Source organism: Neoarius graeffei, chromosome 4 (genome assembly GCF_027579695.1).
Source record: "Neoarius graeffei isolate fNeoGra1 chromosome 4, fNeoGra1.pri, whole genome shotgun sequence".
Lineage (NCBI taxonomy): Eukaryota > Metazoa > Chordata > Actinopteri > Siluriformes > Ariidae > Neoarius > Neoarius graeffei.
The window spans coordinates 18,283,350-18,298,079 of NC_083572.1; the positions used below are offsets into that span (position 1 = coordinate 18,283,350).

Below are 14,730 nucleotides of genomic sequence, written 5' to 3' on the forward strand. Positions count from 1 at the left end.
GAAAACGGTCCCAAAACAGAGAAAAGTGACCCTCAGCAAATAAAAATAATCACATATCATCTGCACGATATTTGTTCTTGCGAGACAAAGGAAAATGCCATGCACAATAAAAAATTTGAAAATATCAGATGACTTTGCAGTCAGCACCTTTAATTGTTTTACCTCGTTACTAGCCCAAAATTACCCCTCTCTTAGCTGAGTTTGGAATTTGTTGCAGGCCTGAAATGCAGGAATGGATGTATATTAACAAATGAAATGAAGTTGACCAGAAAAAAAACATGAAATATCTTGGGTTCATGCTGTCTGCAATGAAATACAAGTCAAATTAAATTTAGAAATCATTGTTTTCTTTTTTTTATTTCCATTTTCCATACTGTCCTAAGCTTTTCTGATTTGGGGTTGTAGCACAGTATACAGTATCAAAAGTTTGGACACAGCTCCAGTTAAGTAGTGCGATTTCTTGCCTTCTTAATGTGTTTGAGATCAAAAAATAAATAGTAAATAATAAAAATACAATAAATAGCTCAATTCCACAACTGGAGTAATCCGTATTATGTCAAGAACTGCTCAACTAAGTAAAGAGAAACAACATCCATCATTACTTTCAGACATGAAGTGACTTTTAATTCATAAAAAACACTGAATTAGAAGGTGTGTCCAAACTTTTCACTGGTACTGTACATCATGATACATATTGTGTCATAGAAATGCCCCTGAGAATTGTGATATGATTTTTTTTCTCCCCATAAAGCCCAGCCCTGCTTGTGACAAAATAATCAGTTTCAGAAGTATTAGCACCCTCTGTAAAGATGAGTAAAAATGGTTATGAAAAATGTATTTGCGTTTACTTAGCTTAATCTCGTGTCATCTCATTATCTCTAGCCGCTTTATCCTGTCCTACAGGGTTGCAGGCAAGCTGGAGCCTATCCAGCTGACTACGGGCGAAAGGTGGGGTACACCCTGGACAAGTCGCCAGGTCATCACAGGGCTGACACATAGACACAGACAACCATTCACACCTACGGTCAATTTAGAGTCACCAGTTAACCTAACCTGCATGTCTTTGGACTGTGGGGGAAACCAGAGCACCCGGAGGAAACCCACGCGGACACGGGGAGAACATGCAAACTCCGCACAGAAAGGCCCTCGCCGGCCACGGGGCTCGAACCTGGACCTTCTTGCTGTGAGGCGACAGCGCTAACCACTACACCACCGTGCCGCCCCTAGCTTAATCTCGTACTGTAAATATGAGAAATCTAACTTTTAATCTAACCTATAATTCTTATTAACAAAATTCAATAAGAATTCTTATAAACAAACTGTAGGCTAATTGAAGCATAATTTCATTTATACATAACTGTTCTTTTGCTGGCTTTTATGTATGAAGCAACATAGAGGTTGCACATGCAGGATTATTTAATGCAGGGGTGCCAAGAACTGAATATCGGTTTTGTTAAAATCATACATTTTGAATTTCTTAGTATAAATGTACTTTTCAGTGTGAGATTAAACTAATTAACCATTGACATTTTTATAACCTTTTCTACCCGTCTTTACAGTGGGGTGCCAGTAATTCTGGAACCGACTGCATTTTTTTCCTCTGTAACTTTATCTGTCTCTCACACAGACACACGGAGACATTTTCATAATTAGCTCCTTGCAGATAAAGTTCAGGATATTGGCCTCCTGTGGAGAGGTAACGTGTTAATAAGTCTGGGGATTCGCACCATGAGATTATTTTAGTGCTGCAGAACTTTAGAGCACTTATTTTCACTTCTCAAAAATGTCTTACAAAGATTTTTCATTCGTCATCTGTTCTGCATCCAGTTTTTAGGAGAGTGGCATTTAAAATTAACTTAAAGAACATGTCTTATCTATTGGTCTACTGGGATATTTGTGCTTTGATTATGCAATTTAATAATAATAATAATAATAATAATAATAACAACTGATGAATCGTTAGCTAGTGATATTAGTCAGTAATCATCATGTGGTAGGTAAAAATGTTTGTATCACTGTTCTTTTTCACTTGTGACCACAACATAGTCTTCAAACAAATTTGAAGAAGGCTTAAGCTCCGCTCACAGTCATTAGAACAATAGTGTCATGTCATTTATCCCTGAAAAGCTTGTTTCCTGATATGTCAGTTTGTGTGTTATGATATAGATGTCATTTTCCTGTATAAACCTTATGAAACCCCACAAACTAGAATGCAAACACATTAAATCATGATGTATTTGCTGCATTCGGGAAATGTTTGTTTACTCTAATCCCTAATTAAAAGTATTTTTACAGATGAATTTTTCTCAAAATTACGTTACATTAATGACATTTAGCAGATGCTCTTATCCAGAGTGATGTACAACAAATCCAGAGCAGCCTGGGGAGCAGTTGGGGGTTAGGTGCCTTGCTCAATGGCACTTCAGCCACTCCTGCTGGTCTAGGGAATTGAACTGGTAACCATTTGGTCCCAAAGCTGCTTCTATAAACATTAGGCCATGGCTTCCCCAAAAAATGTTGATTATTGTTGGATTTATGCTGAATTACATATTAAAAATGGCGTAAAATAACATTTCATAAGTGTTTAACAGTTTTAATTAAACAAGAAAGAACTTGTCTTTAAAAGTCTCTTAAGCAGGAGATAAATAATTTAATATGAAAGTTTATTCACTCAGACAGAGCTGTCTAGTATAAATGGACTAGCAGGGCTAAGCCCTTCCTCTCTTTAAAGGAAAAAATAGATTTAAAAAATCAAATTTTGACATCGATATCATCTTATTTGCTGTTAACAAATTTGAATTTTGTATTTAAAAGTTTTAAGTTTGTGTATCCAAGAAAAGTAAAAATACACAAACAGTATATAATAATAATAATAATAATAATAATAATAATAATAATAATAATAATAATTTCAATAGCGCCTTTCACAAAACCCAAAGTCGCTTTACAGTTATAAATAAATAAACTGTATTTATTTATATAGAGGCTGGCTGGGGCTGATTTCTTTCCAGCTCAGACTGTAGATGTAGTTGAGAAGGCATGAACTAAAACATGTTTTTAAAACATGTTTATTTGGGGGTAATATACGTGGCTGAGATGGATTACTTTCTCAATCTCATCTATTTAAAATGTTTTTGGAGAAACTAGACTAAGCCAACGTTGCCCAATCAAAGTACACATTACACGAAGGGACAAATTGCAGAACCAAGTTTTATACGGCTTGGGAAAAAAAAACCTGGCTAATGGCAAGTGAAGCTTTTCTGTTCACCATGCTTACTATTCAAATGTTTTTGAAACACTTAATAAATAGCAATCACGAATGGTGCATATATTGCAAGTCTTTCAGTGAGTGAGTTCCCGTACTAAGACATTCAGCCATAAAGGTTTCACAATATTAACACAGAGCTGGTAGATGATTGGTAGGTAGGTGAAGGTAGTAGAATTTTTTTTTTCGTTGTCCCATTGTAACCAGAATGTAAACAAGGTTATTAATTATTATTAATTACAGTATAACGGTGCAGTCCTGACACTCAGTTGTGTTCTGAGTCACATGCTTTGTAACACAGAGAGGCGACACAGTGAAAATATAAACAGCTTTATGAATAAAATTAAATACAGGAATGATGTTGGTAAGCTATTCACAATTAACAATGTCTGACTAATATTCTCATTAAAAAAGCATTCATTTAAAGAAGGTTAATTTAATCAGATTAATGATTAAATGAGTAATTTACGGTACTTTACTTCCATAGTTTATCGCTGATAAATTTTTCCATCTCCTAGAAAAGTGCACCATGCAGTTCCATATTAGAAGACATATTCAACGTATGACGTTTTGACTTGAAATATGAAAGGGTATTAAGAGCCAAAAATTCTTTTATGCAATGTTTAAGTAAGAGCTCCATCATTCGGAAAGCTGTGCATCATCCACCATCTGCATTCAGACACTTACATTTGTGCAACACATTTATTCCAGTCTTTATAAACTCCGTAATTTGGCACATTCAGTTTTGGCCAGAAGTAGGTCTTAACGTATACTGAAATCGAAACATTAACATAACACATGTACAAGATTGTTCAGTCAAAATTAGCACGAAAATCCGAAGGATTATTGCTTCAGCTTTCAAACACAAAACCATAACAATGCCATTACAAGGTTAGAAGATATTTTTGAAAATATGTGCAAAACAAACACAATTTTATGCTCTAGACTCGTATCCAAAAAGCAGCGGTGAGTAAATACATCACGCATTAATGTGCCCTGTCACACATCAAACAGAGAAACACAATCCTTAACAAAACATCATACAAGTTAAGGCTTATTCTTATTCTTTGAGATCATATGTTTTTGGTTATGAATAGATACTGAACATGCAATAGAATAAACATGAGCCTGAGGCAATTTGTTGGATACTAAAATGTCAGAAGTCAATTCATTTCTTGGAAGTGACCTGTTTATATTAAATAATAATCTGTGTTATTGTGTAACAGATGGAGAACTTCGGATTGGACGTAAAGAGCGACAGCTAAATCAGGCATACAAGGAATAACTGACTTCTTGGACTTCTTACCATAACTTGAGGAATAGAGACCATCAAGAACATTTGAATATTTATGCTGTGAAACGTTAAAAACATAATATTAAACATTTGATAAGAATAGTGAATCATTTGAAAGCTGTGGACTATGAGGTTAATAATGTTTCTTATGTTTATAAATAATGTGTTGGTTGTTATTTCATGCTCTTTGTGGAAAAAAAAAAACCATGCCAGATTGTGTTAAGCGATATTAGGTCAAAATTATATTCATATATAAATTGTTCCATATATAACATTATTGTCCAGTTTACAAAGGAGGTAAATGAAGTCCTGAAAGCGAGTCATGTTCATTTCAGACTTAACCCCGTGAATCTCTCTGAGTTCATCTTTCGCAGTTTGGGGGGCAGGTGCCCGTCCATTCGTCCTCCAATTCCGACCCCAACTCCTCCTATCCCTCCAGCCAGTCGCTGCAGCTTTGGTGGCAGGTCCGTCACTGATTGGCTGATAGGGTCAACTCCGCCCCCTATCAGACCTAACTTGGAAGGCAGCTTGTCCTCTACCGGGCTGAGCAGTGAGCTGATTGGTGGCAGCCTGTCGTCGGCTACACCAGGGGCCGAGCTGATTCGCTGAAGCTTGACAGGCAGCTCGCCCAGGTTGTATGTGATCTCGGAGCTCATGCGCATCAACTTGCGTGGCATGCCGTCCCTTCCTGTAAGCTTTTGCAACTTAGCCGGGAGCTTGGTACTGCCCAATGGGGCAGCCATGTTAATCGAGCCAGTTTCTGTATCGCTCTGAAGGGCTTCCAGACCGTCCACCGTGCTGCTGCCTTCGGTCAGGCCTCCTGTGCTGTGGCAGAGTGAGGGGGCGGTGAGTGGCGAGGACAGCAGCAAGCTTTCCTCCTGTTCTTTGACGCTGTGTGGAGGCGTGGGCACCTCGAACGTACCATGGAACTGTGAGTAGTCCACCTTGAAGAAGCCCTCCTCAAGAGAGATGACTGGGAAAAAGCGGTGACCCCAGAGGACCTCGTCCTCTGTGTATGATGTCCTTGCCTGGCAGGTCATGCCTGACAGAAACCAACAAACACGCATATAAACAAAAGTATTGGAGTGACACAGCACAGCCTCAGTAAAGACAAGTTTAGTGTTTTAATTAAAAATTTGCCAGCGTGTAATTATAAATGTCAGGATTTCTCAAGTATAAAAATATTCTCCTAGTAATTTAGGTGGTTTTTTTCTTAAACCACAACTTGCACTTATAAAAATGAGCAAATAAACTGCAGGACACACTTAGTACTCTTCTACACCTGTATACTGAAATGATTTATAAACCTACTATCTGCAGTGGGTCATGAGCATAGATTTTGGTGTGGCAGGTGACATTAATAATGATTTGACTACAGGCTAATATCTAGTACATTTTCAGAGTAACCACATAATAGGTAGCTGGGTGTCAACAACATGCAGTTTCATGAACCAGTGTTGCCAGGTTTCAGCACAATTTGTAGCCCAACTACAGTGTCTTGCAAAAGTATTCATCCCCCCTTTGTATTTGTCCTGTTTTGTCGCATTACAAGCTGAAATTAAAATGGATTTTTTGGGGGGTTAGCACCATTTGATTTACACAACATGCCTACCACTTTAAAGGTGCAAATTGTTCTTTTATTGTGACACACACAACAATTAAGATGTAAAAAAAAAAAACCCCCAGAAATCTGGAGTGTGCTCCAGCTCTTGGGGTATGTCTTGGGGTAGTTTAGCACATCTAGCCACTGGGATTTTTGCCCATTCCTCAAGGCAAAACTGCTCCAACTCCTTCAAGTTCGATGGGTTGTGTTGGTGTACAGCAATCTTCAAATTATGCCACAGATTCTCAATTGGATTGAGGTCTGGACTTTGATTAGGCCATTCCAAGACATGTAAATGTTTCCCTTTAAGCCACTCTAGTGTAGTTTTAGCAGTATGTTTTGGGTCATTGTCCTGCTGGAACGTGAACCTTCGTCCCAGTCTCAAACCTCTGGCCGACTCAAACAGGTTTTCCTCCAGAATTGTCCTGTATTTAGTGCCATCCATCTTTTCTTTAGTCCTGACCAGCTTTCCTGTTCCTGCAGCTGAAAAACATCTCCACAGCATGATGCTGCCACCACCACGCTTCACTGTAGGAATGGTGTTCTCAGGGTGATGGGTTTGCGCCACACATGGCATTCTCCATCATGCCCCAAAAGATCATTTTTAGTCTCATCTGACCAGAGAATCTTCTTCCATGTGTTTGGGGAGTCTGCCACATGCTGTTGGGCAAACGTGTTTTCTTAAGCAATGGCTTTTTTCTGGTCACTCTTCCATAAAGCCCTGCTCTGTGGTGTGTACAGCTTAAAGTGGTCCTATGGACAGATATTCCCATCTCTGCTGTGGATCTTTGCAGCTCCTTCAGTGTTATCTTTGGTGTTTTTGTTGCATCTCTGATTAATGCCCTCCTTGCCCGGTCTGTGAATTTTGGTGGGCGGTCTTCTCTTGTCAGGTTTGTAGTGGTGCCATATTCTTTCCGTTTTGCTATAATGGATTTAATGGTGCTCTCTGGGATACTCAAAGTTTGGGATATTTTTTATAACCCAACCCTGACCTATACTTCTTCACAACTTTGTCTCTGACCTGTTTGGAGGCTCCTTGGTTTTCATGTTGCTTGCTGAGTAGTGTTGCAGAGTCAGAGTCCTTCCAGAACAGGTTGATTTATACAGACATCATGTGACAGATCATGTGACACTTTGATCACACACAGGTGGCTCTTAATCAACTAATTATGTGACTTATGAAGTGAATTGGTTGGACCAGCTCTAATTTAGGGGTTTCATACGAAAGGGGGTGAATACCTATGTACACTCCAGGTTTCTGTTTTTTCATCTTAATTATTGTTTGTGTCACAATAAAACAATTTGCACCAATGGTGCTTATCCCCCAAAAATCCATTTTAATTCCAGCTTGTAATGCAACAAAACAAGACAAACACCAAGGGGGATGAATACTTTTGCAAGATAGTGTACATCTCAAAAAACACACAAAAGACCTTATACAGTAGTAGCCAAAAATGTTCAGGTATTGGAAACAGGAGACATTTTTTTTTCTAGTTCTCAACCTTTCTGTGGGAAACAAGGTCACTATGGTCATCATAAATTTCTGTTGTATGGACATAATAACTTCATAACTCCATAACCTTTCCCTCTCCAGATCTTTGCAATATACTGTACACTCACCGGCTACTTTAATAGGAACTCATTCTTGATTCTAAAATTCCTGTTCCTGGCTGCAGGAGTGGAACCCAACAGTCTTCTGCCGTTGCATACTGAGATGCTTTTCTGCTCACCATGGTTGTAAAGAGTTGCTATGAGTTGCAATATCCTTCCTGGCAGTTTGAACCAATCTGGCCATTTTCCTCTGACCTCTCTTATCTACAAGGCGTTTGTTTCCACCCACAGAACTGTCGCTCACTCAGTGTGTTTTGTTTTACACACCACTCTGTGTAAACACTAGAGACTGTTGTGTGTGAAAATCCCAGAAGATCAGCAGTTTCTGAAATATTCAAACCAGTCCATCTGACACCAACACCCATGCCACAGTGAAAGTCACACTTTGAGATCACAATTTTTCCCATTCTGATGTTTGAAGTGAACGTTAACTGAAGCTCTTGATTTTTATCTGCATGATTTTATGCATTGTGCTGCTGTCAAGGGGTCGTCTGATTAGAGAACTGCATAAAAGAGCAGGTGGATGGGTGTTCCTAATAAAGTGGCCGGTGAGTGTATCTTACAATAGAAATGGTTCTGTACATCATAGACACACTGTTTGGACTTATACTTTGCCTTTGTTTGTGGAAATGTATTCGATATAATTCGATTATTTGCTATAAAGCAAGATCTTTGCAGCAACAGAGCATTTGGTGTAGAAACTGTAACCCTGGTAACTCTGTCATTAACTCTTTTGGCCCAGTGGGACTCTATTATTACTTTTTGAGCTTCCTGTGTTTGATTACTGGGTTTAAAGATAACAATATCATAATGAATGGGGCCATGAGCAAGCTGCCCCATGATAACCCGACATCTAAAAATGTGACCAAATCAATGCAACATCAGCTTGAATCTGCCAAACAGCACCATTTAAAATAAATAATTGGATGGATGGGTTCCTTTTTGAGTCTGATTCCTCTCACAGTTTTCTCAGGAACGTCTCAGGGACTTTTTCCTTACCACTAATCTATTTAGAGATCTGAATCTTCTGAATTGAATTGAACTACATCGAACATTCGTCAATATTAATCTTCAGTATGGAACCATTCTTTGCTACTGAGAACAAATTGTACTCTTATTACACAAACAGAAGTGTGCGTGCACGAACACACACAGACACACACAAATATATATATATATATATATATATATATATATATATATATATATATATATATATATATATACGCATGCACGAGAGTAACATTTACTGAACAACACCCACGGGAACGTCTGTTCACAGTCCATTTGGTTGCATGAAAACAAGTGCTTTGTCAGAGGGAAATTCGTTAGATCTGTGGATCAGCCACACTGCGTCGCCTTAATTAAAGCATGTAAAGCAAAAACTATTAAAAGATTCTTCTTAGAAATCCAGGAACAGAACATTTCTATACTTAATCAAACATAGAGGTGTTTCTTGTCTGATAGTAAATAACACTGAGAATGGGATGAAGAGATGTAGTATGCAAAAGATATCTCTTTTCATCAAAAGACCAATAATTTATTTCTCTATTCAGAGCTGTAGTCTGGTCCCTTCATTAACATTTGCTTGTTCTTCTGGTCACAGAGACGATGGAGGATCTATAGAGAGAGTACACGTAGATTCTCAGCTATCAAGACAGACTCAGCTTTGGAACAAATCTAATGGGAGGGTATTAGGAGTCCCGCAGGGGAGTAAGGACTGGTGTTTAATAAATGACTCAGTGAAGTAAAACTGCACTGACAAATGAGTTTTCTAGACAACCAACACACCAACTACAAATATGCACACCCTCTCACTCTGCCTCTCCTTTTGCGATATTAACGTTGCATGTTTGTAGTGCAGCGAAGTAACAGAATGTCATGCTGTGTGATATTGATCATCCATCCATTATCTGTAACCGCTTATCCTGTGCAGGGTCGCAGGCAAGCTGGAGCCTATCCCAGCTGAGTCTGGGCAAGAGGTGGGGTACACTGACACATAGGTGGGGTTTACATTAGACCATATCAGCGGATCATCAGATTAACGTTTTTAAAACGATTCGCGTGCACACAGCAACGCCAATACTGCCCATTGTGTAGTTATGATTGTCTTTAGGTTTGCCATCCTTCCACTTGCAAGTAGTAAGTGACGCGCATGCCCGATATGCACTGGGATCACACACACAGCGGCTCAGTCCCGAATCACTGCTCGTGTGCTTCACTCGCGCGCTCTGTGAGCTGCGCAGGGCCGGAGTGCGCACCCTCCAGAGGGCACTTGCTGTTCAGGGCGGAGTGATTTGGAGCGCAGGATGCCTGCGGAGCCGAGCGTATCCGTGTATTGGCGTTGCTGTGTGCACGCGAATCGTGTACACACAGCAACGCCAATACACGATTCGCGTGCACACAGCAACGCCAATACACGGATACGCTCGGCTCCGCAGGCATCCTGCGCTCCAAATCACTCCGCCCTGAACAGCAAGTGCCCTCTGGAGGGTGCGCACTCCGGCCCTGCGCAGCTCACAGAGCGCGCGAGTGAAGCACACGAGCAGTGATTCGGGACTGAGCCGCTGTGTGTGTGATCCCAGTGCATATCGGGCATGCGCGTCACTTACTACTTGCAAGTGGAAGGATGGCAAACCTAAAGACAATCATAACTACACAATGGGCAGTATTTACATCAGTATTTGCAGTATTTTCATACTTTTATACTCTTTAATGAAAGGTGATACAAGGCGGAAGTCCGCGCCGTTTTTCAGCAGTCGCGTCACATGACCAATGCCAGCGAATCAGGAAGGTGGATGTCACAGTGACGTTGTCCAATGACAACGCCAGCTAGAGCTCAGCACAGCGTATCCGCGTATTCTCAATGTTTACACAGCACCGGACCAGACACGATCTGGATTGAATACGTGGACCCTGGCGGATTCCCGTTTCCCGGCGTTTCCAGGCGTTTTAATGTAAACGGACAATGCATCCGCGAAGAAAACGAGACAGATATGGTCTAATGTAAACTTGGCCATAGAGACAAACAACCATTCACACTCACATTCACACCTACGGTCAATTTAGAGCCACCAATTAGCCTAAACTGCATGTCTTTGGACTGTGGAGGAAACCGGAGCACCTGGAGGAAACCTACGCAGACACGGGGAGAACATGCAAACTCCAGACAGAAAGGCCCCCGTCGGCCACTGGGCTCGAGCCCAGACCCTTCTTGCTGTGAGGCGACAGCCACTACACCACCTGATATTGATCAGTTTTCAGCTAAGAGATTTTCCCTCCATTTTCTTCCCAATTTGGTCTCGAAAATTCTCACCCACCCACTAACTAACTTTCCTCATCACGTGGCAGCAACTAACTATGGAGAGTCGGACAAACACTTGTTTCACAGGACAGGATAACTCACTTGGAGGAAAACGCTATCTGCCTTATTCTTATTCACAGATAAGCACATGATTGGTTCATGTCACTCTGACTGGGTTTCCCAAAAGCCTCTTAACGCATCTTAACTAGGAGAGAGAGTGTTCATTGTGATGCTCGCTCTACCATTTGTGCTACAATGCTTTTGGGAAACCCACCCAAGTACAAGAAAGTATTGTCATCCCTCTCACCCTGAGTCAAGCCAAGTCAAGTTTATTTGTATAGCGCTTGTCTGTTTATTTGTATAGTGCTAAGTCTGTTTTGTTGAAGTTATCGACTGTTCATATATGAAAACCTGAGTGCAAGATTGTTCATGACAACTGCAGTCCTAAAGTTATCATGTCAATTGTAGCCGCAGCCATAATAGCAAAACTGTAAGTGTCCAGACCCATCTTCCAAATGCAGCTTTCAACTGCCCATACGGGGCTATCCGTCACAGGAGCAATGTGATGAGACTCCAGCCAGATGTAGGGCATCAGGATGGATCAGGCGGGTCTGATGAGCAGAAAGCATCACTGGTGTCTCAGGATCGACATGTAACTTGGCAGACAGAGACAGACAGATGGGAGGGACGGACAATTTTGTTCTCTTGGTTCCTGCCCATGGATAGCTGTGGCATCGTTGGGATTTGACTTTTCAATCAACCTACGATAGGATGGACACTTTTCTGTACCAAATTACTCAATTCCTTCTTTACTTTCTTGTGAGAACAAAGCTGTAGATAGAAGATGGAACAGCACAGTTGAATCATATCCTTCTTTCCATTTTTCTAGCAAATGCATAGTCACAGTTAAAAGGTTAGTGGCATCGTGACTGCTAATTCACAGCATTGTGCACACACTACAGGAACAACCCAATGCCACTATCTGGATCTATATGTCTGTTTAGTGCTCCCAACATTGTACGAATTGGATTTAAACCCGAAGTGGACTTAGTCTACACCAGAAAGTTTTTAAATTAAATATGAACCCAACTACTGTTTCCCTGGAAATGCTGGAAGACCAGACAGTTATTAATGACTTCCACATGTTGATGTAAATGAATGTGGTCTTTGTTTATCCTGCAAGCTTCATATCTTACTGCTCACTCACACTGAATAAAAGTAAAAACCTCCCTTGTGTGAATTTTTTTTTTGTGTCACAGGATCCCAGTCCTAATGCACACCTATAGACCTCTAGTTTCAACCCGATGCCCTGAGAACCTTTCTGACAAGCTTTCTACAAAAACACACACAAAAGAGTACATTATCTGCTCGATCCTAATAATACAAATACTGTACAGTATACCCTATCAGCTCTATTCCACTCAGTATGAAATCCAACAGAACATAAAGGCATATCTGTAATAATATGTAAATCATATGCCATGGCCTTCACAGTCACTCAAACTATTTGAATGCATTCTGGAGAGCCCACTGTGATCAAAACATGAACTGATAGGCATGTAATGATATACTGTGTGACAATAAATCACAATACAATTTATAACGATTCAAATCAGTGAAATAAAAAAATTAATCGTGATTATTAATAGGGTGGCACGGTGGTGTAGTGGTTAGCACTGTCGCCTCACAGCAAGAAGGTTCTGGGTTCGAGCCCAGTGGCCGACAGGGGCCTTTATGTGTGGAGTTTGCATGTTCTTCCCGTGTCTGCATGGGTGTGCTCCGGTTTCCCCCACAGTCCAAAGACATGCAGGTTAGGCTAACTGGTGGCTCTAAATTGACCGTAGGTGTGAATGTGAGTATGAATGGTTGTTTGTCTCTATGGTGGTGTTTACATTAGACCGTATCCGTCTCATTTTCGTCGCGGATGCACTGTCCGTGCACATTAAAACGCCGGGAAACGACTCCACAGGCGGAACAACTTGAATCCGCCAGGGCCCACGTATTCAACCCAGTTCGTATCTGATCCGGTGCTGTGTAAACATTGAGGAACGAGGAAACGCAGTGCTGAGCTCTAGCTGACAACGTCACTGTGACATCCACCTTCCTGATTCGCTGGCGTTGGGATCACACACACAGTGGCTCAGTCCCGAATCACTGCTCATGCGCTTCACTCGCGCGCTCTGTTCAGGGCGGAGTGATTTGGAGCGCAGGAGGAAGCGCTGAGCCGCACTGAGGTTCATTTCATTTCAACTTATTTACCTCCTTCAGGCGCTTAAACTCAGTGAGAACATGAACATCACAGCCAGGTGTGTTTATCTGCTGGAGAAGGTGTTCGCTTGCCATCCTTCCACTTGCAAGTGGTGAGTGACTTGCGCATGCCCGATATGCACTGGGATCATGTGATGTGCCGTCTAATTAGTCATGTGATTAGCGTATCCGTGTATTGGCGTTGCTGTGTGCACGCGAATCGTGTATTGGCGTTGCTGTGTGCACGCGAATCGTTTTAAAAACGTTAATCTGATGATCCGCTGATACGGTCTAATGTAAACACCACCTATGTGTCAGCCCTGTGATGATCTGGTGACTTGACCCCACCTCCTGCCCATAGTCAGCTAGGATAGGCTCCAGCTTGCCCGCGACCCTGCACAGAATAAGCGGTTATAGATAATGGACGGATTATTAATAGGTTGCATAATCTGTTAATTTTTCCTAGCTGTGATTATGTTGGTTAGACAGCAGAGGGTGTTCAATAGCAGGAATACATGTGACTTCACCGAAGGCTGAAGTAACACAGTTCTAATGCTGCAAAAACACACACACATACACACAAAAACAGATCTAAAATGGGAAAGAGCTGTTGTGTGAATGACTGCACAAATAGATTTAACAAGAAATCTGAGCTCTCTTTTTACAGACTGCTGAAGTATAAAGAAAAGAGAAGCAAATGGAGACAGTACAAATGTTTATAAAAGTTTATTATGAAAAGGCCTATTTGTTAATAACTAGGGCTGTCAAAATGAATGCGTTAACGCGAGATGATTAATTTCAGGAATTAACAGCGATAATTATTTTAATGCATTAATGCATTCCCGCCCAATTTTACCCACAATTCAACCCCTGCCGCGTTCATGGATGGAGAAGGCGCGTGCACAGCTACCGAAGATGAATAAAGAGTCTGCGCATGTGCACTGCAGCCAGCCGGTGACACCACAATTCAACCCCTGCTGCATTCAGTCATTGTCGCATAAACAGCATGGCTGACACGAGTGACATGGAGGAGTCCAAAGAACCCATTGGCCCTCTGGATGGACAGTTCGAGTATAAAAAGAACAAAGATGGAACAGTAAACAAACATGTTGTGGTTTGCTCACACTGCAGGAAGGACTTTTCCTTTCACCGAAGCACCTCAAGCCTTAAGTATCATATTAACGCCAAGCATTCATTTGTTGGGGCTTCAACTTCAGGTGTTCCGCCTGGCATGCATCAGACCACCCTTACCGAACGCAGGGCATTAAGTAAGACAACATCTGAGAAGCTGACTGACACAATTGCCAGTTGGATAGCCAAGGACTGTAGACCGATTAATATTGTCGAGGACACGGACCTCGCAGAAGTTTTGAAAGTGGCAACTTTCGATGCATTCTACAAGCCAC

At 41.1% G+C, this 14,730-nt stretch overlaps 1 protein-coding gene across 2 annotated transcripts in view; it reads right to left on the reverse strand.

The window, feature by feature from the left end:
- Positions 1 to 4,722: 4,722 nt before the first annotated feature.
- Positions 4,723 to 14,730, reverse strand: part of kcnj3b (potassium inwardly rectifying channel subfamily J member 3b) — a 35,231-nt gene continuing 25,223 nt past the window's right edge. Inside the window, exons 3-4 of one of the 2 annotated variants that reach the window (XM_060918155.1) lie at positions 5,104 to 5,601; positions 4,723 to 5,052 (exon numbers count right to left, since the gene is read on the reverse strand). In XM_060918155.1, the coding sequence (XP_060774138.1) occupies positions 4,886 to 5,052; positions 5,104 to 5,601 (665 nt within the window). In that variant the 3' untranslated portion in view covers positions 4,723 to 4,885. Of the gene's footprint in view, positions 5,602 to 14,730 lie in introns of both variants that reach the window. The other variant, XM_060918154.1, reaches the window with a different exon arrangement.